The sequence below is a fragment of the Cavia porcellus genome, unplaced genomic scaffold, assembly GCF_034190915.1.
Source record: "Cavia porcellus strain 051 isolate PalLab524CR breed Dunkin Hartley unplaced genomic scaffold, mCavPor4.1 scaffold_19, whole genome shotgun sequence".
NCBI lineage: Eukaryota > Metazoa > Chordata > Mammalia > Rodentia > Caviidae > Cavia > Cavia porcellus.
In genome coordinates, this window is record NW_026947502.1 from 29,934,382 (window position 1) to 29,953,540 (window position 19,159).

Genomic DNA, 19,159 nt, shown 5'->3' on the forward strand with positions numbered 1-19,159 from the left:
TTAACTTTTAGTGAACCTAAGACAGTGAAATTCCTTTCCATTTGCTGAACAAAACATTTTTAGCTCCCATTTGGAAGGAAATAAGGTCCATCACAAATCAATCATAAGCCTATCTTCAACTGACTTGAACCCCTCACTCTAGGTATAGTCACAGTTGATAACCAGATACAAATCATAAGTGCTAGCACAGATCTCCTTTGGTGCTCAAGGGCATTCTGAGATGTTGTTACAGATTCATTATTCTATCTGCCCCATGCCCTGAACTACATCCTAGAGATACTATCAGGAACACAGGAGAAAACATAAGTTTACCCACTTGTTCTGTGGATCCACAGTGGCCTTCTTGATTCACCTAGGGCCAAGTTGTACACGAGTGACCTAATGGGACACTGCTGGGTGGGTAGGCATATTTTCATACTAAGGGCTGCTGTTCTTAAATGGTAAAAGACTGTGACACTGAATGTCCTAAGATTCAATAATTAAGTTTGGAGATTATAGCTCAGCAATAGTGTGCTTGCCTGGCAAGTATGAGGCCCTGAGTTTGATACTCAGCATAACAAGGGAGGAGGAGAGAAAGAAATGAAAAAGAAATAAGAAAACTCAATAATTTTTTACTATGTTGGCAACAATTTCAAACATAAAATGTTAGTAAATTTGTACTCTTTACAAAGTTTTTAATATATAATTCCTAAGTTTAAGAAGGTCTTTATGAATGCAAACTACATTAGTCACACTCCTATCCCTGTGACAAAATATCTGACACCTACAAGTAAAAAAAGAGGTTTATTAGATTCCAGTAGATTCAGTTCACAGTTGGCTAGTTCCAAGGCAGAAATGGCATAGTGGAAGGGCATAGCAGAAGACCACTGCACATCCCACAGGAGCTAGGAAGCAAGAGAGAAAAGGAAGATGATGACAAGATCATGCCCACAGCAACACACCTCTTCCAACAGGCACACTCAGGTATGAATCCAATGAATTGATGAATATAGTACCAAGATCCAACACCTTCCAAAAGCCCTGTCTCTGAATTCCTGAGATAACTGAGGGCCATTTTACATTTGAACCGTAAGAGTCATTAAATAATAGATGTTAAGCATTCATTTTCTTGTGGGACACAGTGGCACATGCCTGTAATCCTAGTACTTAGGAGGCTGAAGCAGAAGGATCACCAAAGTTCAAGGCCAGCCTGGTCTACATAGACAGTTCAATGTCAGCCTGGACCACACAGTAAGACCTTGTCTCAAAAAAACCAAAAATACTCACTTTATTCAAATTCCAACTCACCTCGCATTGTTTATGAAATTCTATTGTTTATACACCTCTACTTTTGCACAAAAAGTGACAGGACACTGAAAGCTCTTTATAAACAGCACACACATAGGGTACTATATCTACATGACAAAAATAGCTATTAACTGAATGTTAATAATGTGCCAAGCATTTTATGTGTCAACTAACTTAATCATAAGTCACAATATTATTATGCACATTTTAAGATAAGCAAAACTTGGGGAAGGAGGTGTAATTCAGTGGCAGAGTACTTGTCAAGCATGTGTGAGATCCTGGGTCCAATTCCCAACACAATAAAATTTTTTAAAAAAGCAATTATCATGGAAGTAAAGTAATTTGGTCAAATTTTCTCTGACAGTGGAGTTTTGATTCCAAATCTACCCATTTCTTCCCAGTCACATGGCCATGCTGCCAGCCATAGCCTCACACTTCTCAGTGTCCCAGGGCACTGGTGTCTTAGCTTGAGCAGAAGCCCCTTTACACATGTCCTCTACTCTGTATTCACACACATTGTATTCAAGACTTGCACTGAACCCACCGTGTCCTTTCTTAGTGGCCTCAGCTAAACGAGCGTTAGTCTGCTCCTAATTTTTCAGCCACCGGTGTGTAGCCCTGAGACAGTCTATCTGTTCACATACACACACATCCATCATGAGCCCGCAGACTTCAAGCGGAGAGCAGATCTAATATTTCTCCTCTGTACCTCCCATCACGCCCAGGTGTGATGGGTAAGTCTCCTCCTCCACAGCACCCACCCCAGAGATGACTAAGATGGCATGGGGAGCCAAGCAAGCTGAGGGACTGACAGGTCTCAGCCACCAGCCACTGTATTCTCATTAAGAGCTGCTCTCCCTCAGAGAAGAACGGATTTATCAAAACTGCCCTCACCCGTGTGCCAGGTGCTATACTAGATACTTTACAAATACTTCCTCTCATCTCATTTTTCCAATAACCCACTGACAAGGAGATTAATATCCTCACACTTTATGGATGAAAAAAGTACGTTCAACTCAATCACTGCTAGAGCCAGGATTCCAATCCAGTTATTTCCACTGCACTACAGTGTCAGAGAAAGAAAAGAAGGCAACGTCTTACCTACATATAGAGTATTCCTCAGTTTGCAGTGCACTCTGTATGAGCAATCTCTACTCTTTGACTGAGGATAGGTCTCACCTTTTAATTGTCTATGTGCTTTTTTTCTTCCTTCCAAAGAGTACACTTCACAATCCCTTTTGTGACTACAAGCCTTAGGAAATAGAATGCATCTTTGAAACAAGAAAGGGCTCAAGAGCACACCTACTACCTTAAGCTAAACCCACCCACACATCACATTCCAATCAACTCTTCATGCACACAGCCACCCCTCTGTGACCTCCCTAGGATACCCTCTTCCTGCTTCTTCTCTGGTACCCTATTCTGCAGTCTCCTGTGAGAAGAGCTTAGCCAGCATTTTGTTTCACCTATTACTTAGATTCACCTGCATCTCACCAGGACTTCCTGCTCCAGCCTTCCCAAGACCCTGGTCTACTAGGTCCCTAGCTGTTAAATCTTATACCCACACAGGTTAGGATGGAACCACCAGCCAAGCACACACATCCCTTGCACAAGCTCAATATCTGGCATGGCTCATCCTGCCCCAGATCTGATGCCACAGAATTGCAAGGATCTTGGCAAAATAGACTATAAATTTCCCATTTCTTAGCCTGACTAGAAATTCCAGTCAACATAGCAATAGGTCATTGGTACAGCTAATCCCAGCCAAATAATTTCCCTGCCAAATAAAAGTCTAGCTCTTAGCTGACCTCACCACTTTTCGGATGTCTAGTGTATGAAATAGCAGCTGCACAGTATCTAGACTGAAATATTAACAGATGGCCAGATGTAGCGCCAAATGGCATGTTCCAGCTCTGCAAAACTAAAAGCTCACTCAGATCACAGGGGGAGGGTGCAAGACCTGAGATGCATGTCATTTCCCTAGGATGGATCTGACTTTGGACCTTGAAGGTCTCCAGGAGTCCACAGCCAAGGCCCACAGATGGGATCCACAACATGCTGCTGGTGTGAAATGGCTGCACAAGCTGGAGCTCTTTCCTCACAGGTACTATCCTGTTGCTACAAGCGTCTACTAGTTAAAAAGCAAAAAAAAAAAAAAAAAAACAAAACTCTGTTTAAAGCATAGATGGTACAGACCACTACTTAAACTCAGAGAAGAAAAATTCTATAGACAGAAAGGAAGAGAAGCAATCAAATATTAAGATCAAGACCAAATTCCTAGAATATACAAACACAGGGCCAGGGATTTAGCTCAACAGCATAAATGCATGCCTGGCAAGCGCAAGGTTATACGTTTGATCCCCAGTGCAAAAAAAAAAACCCATATTTAACCTTTTAGCCAGGCTTGGTGGCTCATATTTATAATCCTAGCACTCAGGAGGCTGAGACAGGAGGATCGTTACAAGTTCAAGGCCATCATGGGCTACAAAGTGAGTTCAAGGCCTGCCTGAACTGCATAGTGAGACCCTGTCTCAAAAAGACAAAAAAGAAGAAGAAAAAAAAAGAATATGTAAACAGCAGCAAACATAGGTATGAAAAATCTTTGCAAAAGCCTGAAAAATGTGTCACTTTATTTGCACTGACATGAATGACACTGAACTTCTGATATAATGAGGTGACAAGCTGGGATATATCTGTAAACATCATCCTTCAGGGAAGGCAGGCAACAGAAGCCTTTGGAGGGCCAGAGGAAACACTACCAAGTCTAAGAGCAAGTTCAACAGGTCACTTACAAACCTAGCCAGTGGGTGACTTCTCAGAACCAAGGTTTCCTCGTCTGTGAAATAGGAAGGGCAATAGCTGCAGACACCCACTGCAAACAGAAGGGATATGGGCCTTCAAACAAACCTAGACATGAATACGACCACATGATGCAGGACCTCAAGTTGAACTGGTGAAAACATCCTGCTCAAACCAATATAATGTGGTCATTACAGCATCAGATGCAGCAAAAAACCAGTAGCTGAAAGTTTCTCTTAAGACTTCCTGAGTATGTGTAACAGAGCACACCGATGTGCTGGCCACCTTCCCTAATTTACCCTGTCATACTTGAGCTACCTACCCTTCAAGGATCTGATGACAGTAAATGTTTTTATACATACATACGATCATGGAAAAATTTCTAATCATGGTTACAAAGTGCTCATCATGGTTGTCTCTTGGCATTAAGAACTCTTTTGAGCTGGGTGTGATGATGCACGCCTGTAATCCCAATACCTGGGAGGCTGAAGCAGGAGGACTATTGCAAATTTGAGACCAGCCTAAACTACAAAGTCAGCTCTAGGCCAGCCTGAAATGCAAAATGAGACCCTGTCTCACAAAAATGAAAAAAATTTGTATTTACTTTTTCCAAAATTTTCCACAAATTTTCTAATAACTTGGTTATATTTCTATCTTTTCTTTTTTATGTCAACGAAGACTAAAACACAATCAAACCAAAATACCATTCACAAACAACAGCTCTCCTCCATTTGTTAGAGGTAAGAACTAAGAAAGCTGCGCTTCTCATGAGGAGCAAATGTTTTTCTTTCTCGTACTAAAAATTAGCTGACTTAGGCCCTTCTTCACTTTGCCACCAGCAAGTTCAAAGCCAAAATTTCAGTTAAATCTTTCAAGCAGATCCTTAGTTTTAATTTGCTATTCTATTTGCATTTGTCTTACCCAGATTTTGTGTTTATTCTACTCTGTAACTTTTCTCAGTGTTTGTCATAATTTACTGTGTACAAATCTGTGCAGAATGAGGCCAGGAATACCTACACTCATACAAACAACTAATGACTTTTAGCTGGGTTTGGTGGTACACACCTCTAATCCCAGCACATGGGAGACTGAGGCAGAAGGATTATTGAGTTCATGGGCAGCTTAGGCTACGTAGTGAGTTCAAGGCCAGCCTGAACTACATAGCAAGCCTGTTTCAATAAAAAATAAATAAACTATTGATGACTTTTAAGGATTGCTGTAACCCATGCACTGCATGTGTTCCCCCTACACTTTAATAGTTTTTTTATTAAGATATAAACAGAACTATCACATTTAAATTCTCAGATTTAAAACAAAAAATACACAAACCTGCAATATCTCCTTGTAATAATTCATAACTTAAAAATTCTTATAAGTACCATAATAAAAAACTCAGTTTTATTAAATACTAAGTTCTCTAAGTTATATATAAAAATTTTTTTTTAATTATCAAAAACCCATCTTTATCCCACCCTCCTTGCAACTACAAATAGCTGAAGAGGCACCAAGCACAACAAAGGTTGTCACAGATCTAAATCAGAGGAAAAGCGTCCCCAGGGGACAAGCTACCCAGCACTAGTGCACAACCTACCGAGCGCACATCACATAACTGATGTGCTGAGGAGAAACACAAACAGCTAACACCGAAACCAGAAAAGGAACTGGAAGGGCAACCTGACAAAGGTTTTTATACCAATTTACAAACACTTAGGGTGCACACCAAGTCCAAAAGAACCGGCAAGCTACACCAAGTAAGGTCTCTGCCGGGCCCTCCCCTCAGGGATCATTAGGGAGCCCGAATAACTTCACAGTCCCAGCTTCCCGGCTGCTGTCGTATTTGCCATCTTTGTCATCACAGGCAAACGCTAGCAGAGGCCTTTTGGGGTGCCAGGCCACGGTGAAGGTTGGGGATTCACACTGCACCTCCCATAGCTTGTCTCCTGTAGAAATCAATATAAAGAAACCAATCAATGTTAATAATACGAGGCCACCTTCACTACTTAGCTCTATTAATTCCTGTAACCCATTAAACATCCTATGAGATAGGTACAATCATTATCTTATTTTATGCAGAACACTGAGGCACAAGGAGGACACAAGCCAGGTGTGAAGGCAGGAAGGTTAATTTTAGCACCTCTTGTCTGAATCCTATTTCATCCTTCAGAAAAACAGTAACAGCAGCTATCATTCACTGAGTACCATTAAATATGATATGGTTTACATTTTATTGAATACCAAAGGCAGCCCAGGAAGATAGGCATAATTTTAACCCTGTTTAATAATAAAAAACAGTGACCTAACAATGTCACATCTCATGGAAACAGAGTACATGAAGTTGGTGTCTTCAAAGAAACAGATATAGTAAATCGAAATGCCTTTCAAAGATTTTTCCCCCCAAGTTTTCCTTTTCCAGGCTAGATTTACATATACCTCAGTGGTATAGCACCTGCCTAGCATCTTCTAGGTCTAGGGTTTAACAACCTGCATGATAAAAGAAATTGTCTTTTGTTTCTCTGATTCATTAAAATTATACATGACCTTTTCAATGCAGTTATTCCTTTAGTTCTGCTCAACTTTTTTCGGTGCTAAGAGTTAAGAACAATGCAGTCAAATGTCTATAGTGTGGTCAAACAGTGAGAATTCTGTTATTCAAAATCACATATATATATGAGTTTTGTAAAACAATTGACTTCAGAAACAGTTCCCATTTTTTCTAAATCACTCTCCATAATAATACGGGCTGGCTATCTATAGCTGAATAACTAAACAGTTTCTGAGTTACATGGACACCAAGAATGGTTTCTGAAGCTGCTATACCTCCTTCAATTTCTCTTTAGGCTTTTAATTCCATGTCATTTATTATTGTATTTGTTAACATAAAAAAAACTTACAGTTCAAGAAAATCAAAAGATGCCTCTTAAAATACTTCCAAATGATTATGTGGCTTTATAAGCTTAACATCTTGATACTGGAAAGCATGAATGATATATAGTGTCATATAAGATTAACTTTATCACTGCAGACCATCACAACTGAAGTAGACTGATGCAATGTGTATGCTGTCTGAGAAGCTGGCCTGACTGAACCATATTAAAATGAGACTATTCTATACACTATCAGGAATAAAATTAAAATTAATTCTTAACCTGTCTTAATTTAACTATTAAAATATGTAGGATATAAAATTATATCTACTATGTTATTCACTCTACGAACATAAAAAAATACATATATGATGGGAGGAAAAAACAGATGGCAAAGAAATATTTTAAAATGTTAATAATGATCATCCTTAAACTATTGTCCAGTAGGTGACAATTTCTTCTTTATATTTTAGCATTTTCCAAATGTAATAAGCACACATATTATTCTAAATTTACAAACCAACATATGAAGATATTTGTTATTTCATACAATTCAAACAGCACCGAGGTAAAGCACATAGGGCAGTGCTGTACAACAGAACCATGCAATGGCCAGGACAATTGTCCTGAAGCACTTGTGGCTACTGAGTCCCTGAAATGTGACAAGGGTGACTGAGGAACTCAAATTTGAATTTCAATTTAAATAACAACCAATAAGTGATTAAATATAATTTAATTCATTTAATTCACCAGATTATTAACAGGCATTCTTTAAATAGTGCACGTTTAAGTTCTCTTTCTTGTTGGAAGTTTTCTACATAGTTTGGATTCTTTTACTAAATACCGCATAACAACACATATAATAAAGTTACACTTAAAAAATTAAGGAAATTGTCTTACATAATGAATATTCCTCCCATTTTTTCTACAATCAAATTTTGTTGAGATTTGCTATTGTTTGTTTTGGTCTGGTTTTCTAAAATGGTTTTGCTATATAATCCAGAATGGCCTCAAACTCACACGATATTCCTGCCTCATCCTAACTCCCTCCCCTCCAAATCACATGCAGCATTGTTTTGTTTTTAAAGCAAAAAATTTGATATTTCCTTAAATATTTTGGGGAAGCTTCAAATTTATATATAAGAAAAAGACAGAAATATACCACAATGTTAAAAAAAGAGATGTATTTGGAAGGCTGATGCTTTTTTCCACTTTATGACATTGTAAAATCTTTACAATGGGAGAATTAAAAGTTAATGAAATACAAAATATTCCCCTACATCAATTTTCAGACCTGTCAATTTCTTTGCTATACCTTTGCCCCTTCATTACCTAGCAGTGACAATCAGAACACAGACATGTCTTAAAGAGACAATTTCTTAAAATGTTGGTGACATAATAATGTGCAGTGGGAAACATGTAACAAGAGCGGGCCTGTGTCCAGTGAGGAAGACAGCAGGAATGCTTATTCATTTACCTGTCTCTACTTCAGCTATATCAATAAAATGATCCTCCGAAGCTGACGCCAGCATTTTTCCGTCATGGCTAAAACTGAGGGTCCTCACAGGCCAATCCAGCCTGTAACAGGAATGGACAAAGATGTCAGAATTACCCAAAAAGAGGAGGATAACATTTTACCCAGGATGAAATAAAATTAATTTACCCAACAAGAACAGCGCTGGCACAGTGGCATACCTGGAGAAGCACCGCACACACACTAGCTCATCCACATCCCAGAGACTGACCAAAGCATCAGCACTTCCTGTAGCAAAGTATTTCCCCATGGGGTCAAACTTGATACAGATGCAGTTAGAAGGATGAGCATTGATGGACTGTACTGGCTTCAGTTCCGGGTAGCTGAGAAACAAGACAGACAGCAATTAATCTGCAGAAAAGAACTGAAGCATTTAGAAAGTAATAGAAAACACTGAAGAAAACAAGCAAGACAATAATACAAAAACCATAATTCAAGAAACTTTCCTGAAAAAAAAAGAGTTCAAGTTATATATAGAAAAGCCCTAGGGCCAGGGATTTAGCTCAGGACCCTAAGTGCCTGCCTGGCAAGCACGAGGTCGTGAGTTCAATCCCCAATACCAAAAAAGAAAGAAAGAAAGGCCTAAAACCACATGAGAATAAGAATCCAGACCAAGCATCCAACATGAAGACACAGCAGTAAAATTACCACATTTTACAGAAAAAGGAAACTAGATTATGGGCAGACTTTTTAACAGTAAGACACTGTCAAAAAAAAAAAAAAATGGAAAGAAAATGGAATAGCATATTTAAGATAACATAAGCAAAAAAATATGTCAAAGATTTTTACATCCTGTACAATTATCAAATACTACTACTGAACACACGAAAGTGTAAGTTTTTTAAGTACGTAAATAAGTTGAAAGCTCTCTGGGAATTGCCAAGCACACTGATACATGTATAATCCCAGTATTCTGGAGGCTGAGGCAGGAGGATCACAAATTTGAGGCCAGCCTGAACTACTAAGTGAATTCAAAGCTGGTCTGGACTACACAAGAAGATCCTGTCTCAAAAGAACAAACAAATAAACCTCTGCAATAATATTCCCATGAATCCTTCCTAAGGAATCTTAATTACACAACTTCAACAATCAAAATGACCAAAGACTTTAAAAGTATAAGAGGTTCTTCAAGAAACTATACATGGTTAAAAGACTGTAACATGTAATTGTACATTCTGACAATATACAGCAGTATATTTTTAAATGAAGGAAAAATAGAGAAAGTATACAGAAAAAGCACAATTTTTTGCAATTTAGAGTAATCACACTGTGACTACTACAGTTTGGTCATTATGTCACCTGTATGTGTAAAATGGAATAAAAGCAAAAAGTAAAAATAAGATATACAAGTTCTGTAATTCTCTGTATTCTTGAGAACCAAAATACTAAGTTTGGAAAGAAAGAAAGATATTTATTATACAGAAGAGGTTTAGTAAAAAACCTATAGTCATAAGTTTTAAGTGGAAGTTATAATCATAAATTCACAAAGTATTTCATCTTGAAATATGTTTTTAAAAATTCACACACTCACACTCACACACATACACACAATTCTTGTGCACTAGAAATACCTAGAAGCCATGACCAACCCAGCGGTAACAGACACCCCTAGCTTCAGTATTACTTTCCCTGTAAAACAATCCACTGCTGCTTAAGACGATTTTCTGGTCAGGAAACGGGGCAGGAAAGATAAAAGATGAACCTGGCAAATCTTATCCTACCAGTGACCAAGAAACAGAAGATTACTAGGAATATGTCAAAAAAGGATTCAGAAGTCAACTTGAAGAGACTCTGACTCGTCAAAGATGAGGTGATCTGCTGTGCTTCAATACAGGTAATTATTACAATAGACTAAAGAATATTCAACTATGTTTAAAAACAAATCAATAATGATTTTTTTTTTTTAAAAAAGAAAAGAAAAAAACTTAACTGGCTATCTTTGCAAGTGATAGGGAACTAATTCACTATCTGACAACAAACAAAAATATTTAAGAATTGATCCCACCTTTCCTAAATGACTATATTAATGGGTAACCAAATAGTAGATGAGAGAACGTATTACTTTATAAATGTACTCCAACAAATAAGCCCATGAAATCAGAACCACAGACTGGGAGATTCTCCATTGGTGAACAGGCTTAGTCTAGGTTTCAGTATCTAAACTGGAAGGGGAAAGAATGCAATTGAGCAGGGCAGTGTAGTCTAACAGATTCAAAGGACTTATCATTTCTTTTAATAAACAAACTTAGAGCATCTAAGGATGTACTTTTAGTAAATAAAACTATAAAGAAACTATAAAAGTCGAGACAGTGTTTACTTTTGAGAGAAACAGCTGTGATTAGGACAAAACATATGGATGGACTTCCTAGGTAACTAGAAAGTACTATACCTTGATTTAGGTGGAGTTAAGTATAATAATTCATTGAACTATACTTTTTTTGTCTTTTTTGAGATGGGATCTCGCTATGCAGTTCAGGCTGGCCTTGAGCTCACTTTGTAGCCCAGGCTGGTCTCGAACTTGGGAGGATTCTCCCACCTCAGCCTCCCGAGTGCTGGGATTACAGGCATGAGCCACCACACCTGGCTTGAACTGTACATTTATCAAATGTAATTTTAAATCTGTACTCTATAACGTTACTTTTAAGATTTATTTTTCAAGTGGGAGAATCCCTACTGACTACAAAATATAATCCATGTTAACAGGTACAAAATGTAAGACCTTTTATATGCGAGTCACAAATCCAACATTATATTCACTTTATTGTAACTTCTTCTCACATCCTGTCACCAACCTGAACAATCTTGACCTAACTACTCTCCAAATATGTCATGCTTACTCATAGTTTTTTTGTCAGCTGGGTGCTTCTCATTTGTTGATTCTTAAATTCTATTCACCTTTTAAGATCAAGCTCTTTCAGCCTCCACAGTCATTATTAAATGCTCTTTTTGGGAATTCCATAGCAAACATCTTGCCTTTCTACTACAGAACCTATCTCACTGTGCCTTCCACTATTCACTGGATACTAATAAGAATAGACTTGAATGGACCTGAATTCCAATTCCACAATTTCATTTAGAAAACAAATATTTACTAAGGTGCTACTACAATAATAATGGGTTAGCCATTCAGTAGTAAACATGACAACACAACCTCTACCATTAAGGAATTTACAGTGTAAAGGGGAAGATAGGTAAGTAAACATGTAATTATAAAACAGAATGAGAAATGCTCCTTACAGAAGTACATAAAATAAGCCTGTAACCCAGGGAGTGGGAATAATGGAGATGACTTCACTAGCAGAAAAGTGGTATTTACATTGAAAGTTTAAAGAGAAGAAATTAGCCACAATTCAAAGTACATGTAGTCCTATTATCCTTTAGCTAGTCACTTAAGCTCTCTGAATTCAGATCTATCAAATATGAAGCACACAATCCCCTGAAATTTCTAAGAACACCATAAAGTAATAAAGTAACTGGTTCAAATGTGCCTAATGGAAGCCAGATATTTTTATTACCATTTACCTTGTTAGTCCTTCTGCAGGGCCTCATGTCTAACTCATCTCTCCATCTACTGTGGTACCTAGAACAACAACATGACAGTCTCCCAAGCTCGAACCCTCTCACCTGAGAATATTGATACAACCATTGCCATTGGTCAGGAAGAACATATTGTTGTCATTGTTCCAGGAAATTTCATTGACCTCAAACTTGAATTGCTCTTCTGCTTTGGAACGATGTGTCTTGGCATCAATAAAGGTCACCACATCATCCTTGTTGCCTACAGCAATGGTCTGCCCATCAGGACTCCAGCAGATATTAATGTTCTCCCCTGGAAACCCAGATAGAATCAGCAAGATCACCTGTTTGCCCATAATCTTCCAGAAGTTTATTCTGTTACCCTAAAAGACTTACCTAACTTCAAAGCTCTAGTCAATGGAAGAGAACTACCACTCATCAAATATAAACTCTTGAGTCTAGCACCATCATGCTTAAATTTCCCATTTGGTCCTTACAATATTTCTCTAATGGCTACTTTATATCCACAGTAAGGAAGTGAATGACAAGAGTGTGCCAAGCTGTCAAAGCTAGGAAGTTACATAGTCAAAATTTATGCCTGGAATTGAGCCCAAAGCTCCTCATTCTTTCCACTAGTATTTCTTAAATTTCATTCACATGCCACCTTCCTAATTCTTGTTCTAGCTATGTAATAGTGAACTATAGTTTACTCAAAACTTTTCTTAAAATTGACTCCAAAAAATTTACTTAAATTTAGCTTCAATTAAAAAAAAATTCTATGAGATAGTTCTTTTCTTCTAGTAGGAATTAATGGACAAAATGGGTTTTTATGTTCCTCCATGTATCATCTAAAATCACTCATCTCGTGTACATGGTGAAAGCACTACACCATTTTACCTCCAGGTATGAGACTTATCAACAAAGTCCAGAAGTCCAAACTGAGCATACAAATTTTATCTTTCAGTTTTTTATTATTTTTATACTAGAGACAATACGATATTTACAAATGTGATTTATTTCATTCATGACGATAGTCTCAAATTGCCTCCATTTACCTATAAAAGCTTCAAGATCATCCTTTTTGTAGCTGAGTAATATTTCATTGTATAAAAATACCATCTTTTCCATCCATTCTGCGGTTGATGGGCATTTGGGGTTTTTTCTTTTTTTTTTTTTTAATTTAAGGAGAAAAGAAAAGAAAGAAAAAAAAAACAGTGAAGGGGTACAAGTTATACAGATTTACAGAATAAAAAATGCGCAGTAGGAAATCACTAGTTAATGGATTACATATTGCCATCTTAGAAATAATTGTTCAAGTCACAAAATTAAAGCTTGTAGAGTGGACATTCCAACAATGGTACTGCAAACAGTTCTGTTCAATGATCCAATAAAACTCTGTGATATTATTTTCTATCTTATACATTTAAATATACATGCAGTTATATAGTTTAGAGCACTTTCTTTTCCTCTCTTTTGTACAGTGACTATTACACATTTTGGGTTTCATTGCTCCCACAGTTCTTATTGCTTTTTTTGGAAGAGAGTAAAACCAAATGTGACATAACAGAACAGAATCGGTCAAGTCAAAAGGGTGGACATAATAGATAATATAAAAACATAATACAAGGTGATCAACAATGGTTACCATAATGCCTCCCGCTATTTCTAATAGAATTGCCTATACCATTAGTTGTACTACAATTGAACAAAACCGTAAAGAATAAAACCGACAAAACCAAAACATTGGAGATATTGTAGGTCTTCAAAAGTAGATAAAAGTCAACGAGAATGGGCGTTATAATGAATCTCATTATCTTCTCAGCTGATGCCTAAACTTTCGAACCTGATACTATCCAGCAAAACAGAATAGAGGAACCTCAGTCAAAAACAAGATGGTGAGAGTAATACAGGGCTTCAAATCGAGATAATAGAAAGTCAAAGTGGGTTACTATATTATATCCTGCTATATTTTTCCCTTTAATTAAATGGATAAAAATAAAAAAGTAAATAATGGAGTGGAGATTGAGAAAAAAGAGGGCATAACAGCGAAACAGGGCAGATTAAAACATAACCATTTAAGCAGAATAGTGTTTCACCACCAGATAATCCTGACCCAAAAATAGTTACCATATTGACTCCCTCCCTGAAGTCCTTGAGTACAACTTCATATACTGTAGCATTAAGTATATCAAAACAATGTAAATCCATTTAAGAGAATGACAGCGTTATAGAGTATTTAGAATCGACTAACAGAAAATGAACAATGGTCTCTGTATAATCTCCTTGTCTTTAAAAGGTTTTTTCTTATACTATCGTACATAACAAAATCCAATAAGATACAACCTGTTTAGACCATTGGAGACAGAAAAACAAACGCTAGATGAGACTTCAAACCAAGATGGCACTAAATCAGCATTACCTATTAAGATGTCATTTTCTCCAAAAAAAGCTGTTCCTATCATCCAATCTTCTCTGTCTCATTTCTGTTGAGCTCTTTTTCTGTCAGTAGCTGTCAGTTTGTCTTCTTCATTTTGTTCTCTGCTCCATTCGTTGTGGCCTCCCCGCCCCTATTTCTGGGTTCTTTGTATTTTTCTTTTTTTAGAATATCCTGCAATACTTTCTGTAGGGTTGAATTGGTGGTTGCAAATTCCCCCAGTTCCTCTTTATCCTGGAAGCACCTCGTTTTTCCATCAATTTCCAGGGTCAGTTGTGCAGGATATCTCAATCTTGGCTGGAGATTATTATCTTTCAAAGCTTGAATTATTTCTCCCCATGCTCTTCGTGATTTGATGGTTTGTGAAGAGAAATCTGCTGTAATTCTGATGGGTATTCCCTTGTAAGTGATCTGTTTCTTGTCTCTTACAGCTTTTAATATTCTGTTCTTGTATTGAATTTCTGGAATTTTTATTATTATATGCCTGGGTGTTTCTCTGTTAGGGTTGTAGGTAGCTGGGGTCCTGTATGCCTCATACATTTGAGTATCTTTACCTTTTGCTAAATTGGGAAAATTCTCCTGGATTATTTCTGTGAGTAGCTTTTGTAGTTCACTTGTTTGTGTCCCTACTTCTTCTTTTATGTTCTTAATCCTTAAGTTATGGCTCCTCTTATCATCTTCTTGTCTTTGTATTATTGCTGTGTGTTTCTTTGTTATTTTTAAGAAGTTTTTCATTTCATTCTCCCATGTTTCAAGTCTGCCCTCCAATTCAGATAGTCTGTCCTTAGTTTCTTTCAAGCTGTTATGCCAGTCTTGGGTAGACTTCTTAATTTCTTGATAGTCCCTTTGCACCTGCTTCACATACTCAATGCTTTCTCTGTTTTCTCCATCAAGCAATTCTCCCCTCTTTTCCTGTTCTTCCATTCCACCATCTGCTTTTTCCTGGGTGGTGCTTAGCATTTCTCTAACTATTCTGCATACTTCTAGCTTCAGGTCATTGATAACTTCATTCCTGAATTGGTCTATGAGGCTCTCTAAATGGCGCTTAATGTATATTGGTGCAGTGTCCACTATTGCCTGATTCTCAGGATTGGGGGCCGGGGAGCCTTTTTTGTTGCTTCCCTTCCCCATATTTTCTGTTCCTTATAAAATGCAATCTTACACAGGAGGCCCGGCTTCCCTGCCTGTCAGCCACAGCCTGATCAAATTGCGCTGGGTAGGTGTTCCCGCCCACCGCTGCGCACCAGGGAGTTGCGGAGGAGGCAGCCTACGCGGGAGTCGGTCGCTCCTCCGGGCCACCGTCAGGCTCTGGGATCTGGGCTAGGCCAGCCTAGGGAGTCCGCCAGCAGCGTCACTCCGGCCAGGCACCTTTCACCAATCCCGTCCGAGAGGGAAATGTGCGGCTGCAGTTGCCACTGCGCCCTGCTCTTACAGGACTGCCCGAGCCCAGAAAAAACCTCCGCTGGAGTCAAACTGCGGTAGGGAGTCAGTTCCTCGCTCACCTCGCCACCAGTCAGCCTTCCTCCCTGTCCGTCGCGTTTCCGACTCCGTTCGCAAACTCCCGTTCCCAGAGCTCGGCGGTCGCGTCTCTTCTTGCTGAGCCGCTATGGAGGCAGCCGGCCGCCGGGCGGGGCGGGAAATCCAAACCGTGGCGGCGGAAATCCAAACCGCGGTTTCCAATGGCGCGGAGTCGAGCCTCCACACCGAGATTTTTCTGTTCCTATTTTAGCGCCAGGACTGTATTCCAAGTTGGATTCTCTCAGCCCAGTTCGTTCCTGAGTCAGCAGAGCATATCTCTACTGGTTCGTATCTCCTTAGTCCGCATCATTCCTGGCCTCTGAGCCGAGCCTTTAGAGAGCGTTCAGTAGCTGCTGTTGTCTGTCCGCCATGTTCTCTTTGTTCGCATTTGGGGTTTTTTCAAGGTTTATCTATTACAATGGGCTGCTATAAACATGGGTACACATATATCTCTGTGATATGACCTTTTTAATTTTTCAAGATCCAAAATGTATGATAGTATAGTAATGAAAGAGAAAGAAAGTGCTCTAAAGGATATAACTATACGTATAAGTTTGCAAGACAGATAACCACACTACTAAGTTTTTGTTAGTTCATCAAATAGAATAGTTTGTAAGGTCATTGACTGTCCACTTGTTATGCTTTGATTTTGTAATCTGAACAACTACTTCTAAGACAGCAATTTATCAAGTAGTGATTTCTTGGTTTTTTTTTTTTTAACTCTGTATTATTTCTAACCTTTTTTCTGTTTTGCTTTTTCTAAATAAAAAATTATTTTAAAAATTGTTAATTTTATCAATGCAAAGTGTTTATTTTTTCAGGGTCCCATCCCCACTATCACAAAAATGTGTGCACATATTTTTTTTTTTACATTTTATCTATGGTGCATCATAAAATTTTATCTAGTTATTTGTCAAAATTTTATATGGTTATCTCGCACCTTACCACATAAAATAGTGCAACTAACGTTAAATGACAAATCAATTATAACAAATGGTCTCAAGATTTACCAAATAATACCCGATATGAACAGTCTATATATGCACTACACACTTTCTGGTCATTTTCTTCCAGATCACCAAGGCTCTTTAAGCTCTAGTCACATCAGTCTATCAGAACTTCCCAAATTCTCCTCACCCACTACACCCTGACCATTACATTACTATGGCTACAAAAGAAGAGTGCTCAAATTTTATGAAGCCTTCTTTGCCTCCTCCATGAAGACATATAAATTTCCATTTTGGCTATCCATTTGTAAATATCTCTATAATAGGACAAACCATGTCACGCTGTTATTTTTATGTCTATGTCTCTGCCCACATTAAACCACAAGGTTGTTCGAGGTAAAGACTACCTTATTCAGCTAGCAAACATGGCCCAAAGAACATATTCAGTGTTGAATGTCACGCACAGAGAACATACTCAGTGAAGGGTTGTTGAATGAATACAAGTAAGCTTATCTTCCTAAAGCCTTCTCTCTAAATAGTTACCTTTAGTATTCACAGTGGCAATACATTTTGTGGTCCTCACATCCCAGATGCGAATGGTTTTATCTCCAGATGCCGTGACAAAGAGATCAGGATTACTTGGATGCCAACAAAGCTGGTCCACACTATCCCCATGTCCCCGGTAATTGTTTTCCTTGACCTGAAAGAATACAATCCAGATGTCACTGCACACAGATGTAGCTGCCTCTGAGTGCAACTTATCCTTATTCAGATCAGGGCAGTATGGGTCTAACAAAGAATTGGATAATTCAAAAGAATCCAGCACTCCCAAGAGAAGATCCAAAACCCTCAGGATTCTCCTTCCTCTCCTCAATCACTCTAAACTGTTCTGCTCTCCCACAATAGGTGTTCCATTTTGCCCTGACCTCCTTTGTGGTTCTAACCCTAACCCTAACCCTAAGCCACCCGCCCATTTCCAAAGGTCACCCAATTACGACCACAGGGTCTCCAAGAAAAGCTCCTCACTCATCACCACGACCTCCCCTGTCCTATCTATCCTCTTCACCAAGTCTCATTCACTCTTTACAGCACCCCCCACCCAGCACCACATCTCACTAACACACTCCCTACATATCCCGATCTTCCCCCTCAGCACGTCTCCCCTTCCTCCCGCCCCAAACTCTTCCCTCCCACCATGCACACTCCCGTCCCGTCCCCACCCCAAACCCAACCTTTCCCACGTCACAGCCTTCTCTCTGGCCAGGGCCAGGCCCCAGCAGCTCACCAACCGGTCTTTCTCCAGCAAGAAGACACTGGCTGTCTTGTCAAAAGATCCCGAAGCTAAGCGACGGCCGTCGCAGCTCCAGGCCACCGAGTGCACTTTGGCACTGTGTGCCGGAAACTCGCGCGTCTTACTGTGGCCTCGGAACAACTCCTGCATTCCAACCACGTAGCGCGACGGGCCGCTGCTCACTGAGCACCAGGGGGCCAAGGAGCCCGGACCGCTCTGGCCTAGCGCCGAGGGGCCCATAGCTGTCGCAGGCACCGCCATGCCAAAATCGTAGCCACCTTCTGAACTACAATCAGTCCTGGCGCCGCCGCCGTACGCATGCGCGCAGAAGACTGCCCATGCATGTGCGCATGCGCGCTGCTGCCCGCTCAAGAAGGAACTACAGATCCCAACATGCAGTGCGCGGCGGTCCAGTCCCTTTAAAGTAAGGAGGATTCCACTTTAAATTTGCTTCGTTCTGAACGTTCCTGACGTTTTTAGGGTCCGTCTTTCTCCATTACCTTGGTGTATATAGTTGTATCTTTGTTTAACTGAGAGAAGAAATCAACGCTTCCGTTACAGTTCACCCATCACTAAATACTGTATCTGGAGTTGTTTCTCGCCCGGCTCCTGCTCCCTTCGAGCAGAAACGCTGGACTTCCTGGAGGACCCGGGGTTAATTTATAGCGTAGAATGGGACAGTGGTAGGCCGAAAGTGAGGGTGTCCGGGTTTGGGAGGTGGGCAGGAGTGTATGTAAAAAATAACGAAAAGTAAATATCCACCGCCCTCTTACACACACACACACACACACATCTCGAATTTCTCACTGCTCACATCCCCTTAAACCAGATGTGTTGTGGTAGAAATTGGTGTGAAGTTGTCAACACCAACTAGGCCCTGGAGAACTGGAGAACTGCGGGGCAGAGGGTGCGGATTGTGAGAAGTCAACTGTGAATTTACGGGCGAAAATTTATAAGCCTGCAGTTATC

General features: G+C 39.3%; 1 protein-coding gene across 2 annotated transcripts; it reads right to left on the minus strand.

The window, feature by feature from the left end:
* Positions 1-591: 591 nt before the first annotated feature.
* Thoc3 (THO complex subunit 3) lies at positions 592-18,505 on the minus strand. Of its 2 annotated transcripts, XR_010041120.1 has the most exons (7): positions 18,185-18,505; positions 17,443-17,599; positions 12,109-12,313; positions 8,646-8,807; positions 8,428-8,528; positions 5,807-6,026; positions 592-884 (listed from the first exon to the last, which is right to left on the minus strand). XR_010041120.1 is itself a non-coding variant. In XM_063230811.1 (6 exons), the coding sequence occupies exons 1-6, from the start codon at positions 18,449-18,451 to the stop codon at positions 5,863-5,865; spliced, it is 1,056 nt and encodes a 351-aa protein (XP_063086881.1). In that variant the 5' UTR covers positions 18,452-18,505; the 3' UTR covers positions 592-5,862. The 2 variants fall into 2 exon arrangements, 1 of the variants encoding a protein (XP_063086881.1); XM_063230811.1 differs by having other exon boundaries at positions 592-6,026.
* Positions 18,506-19,159: the final 654 nt, after the last annotated feature.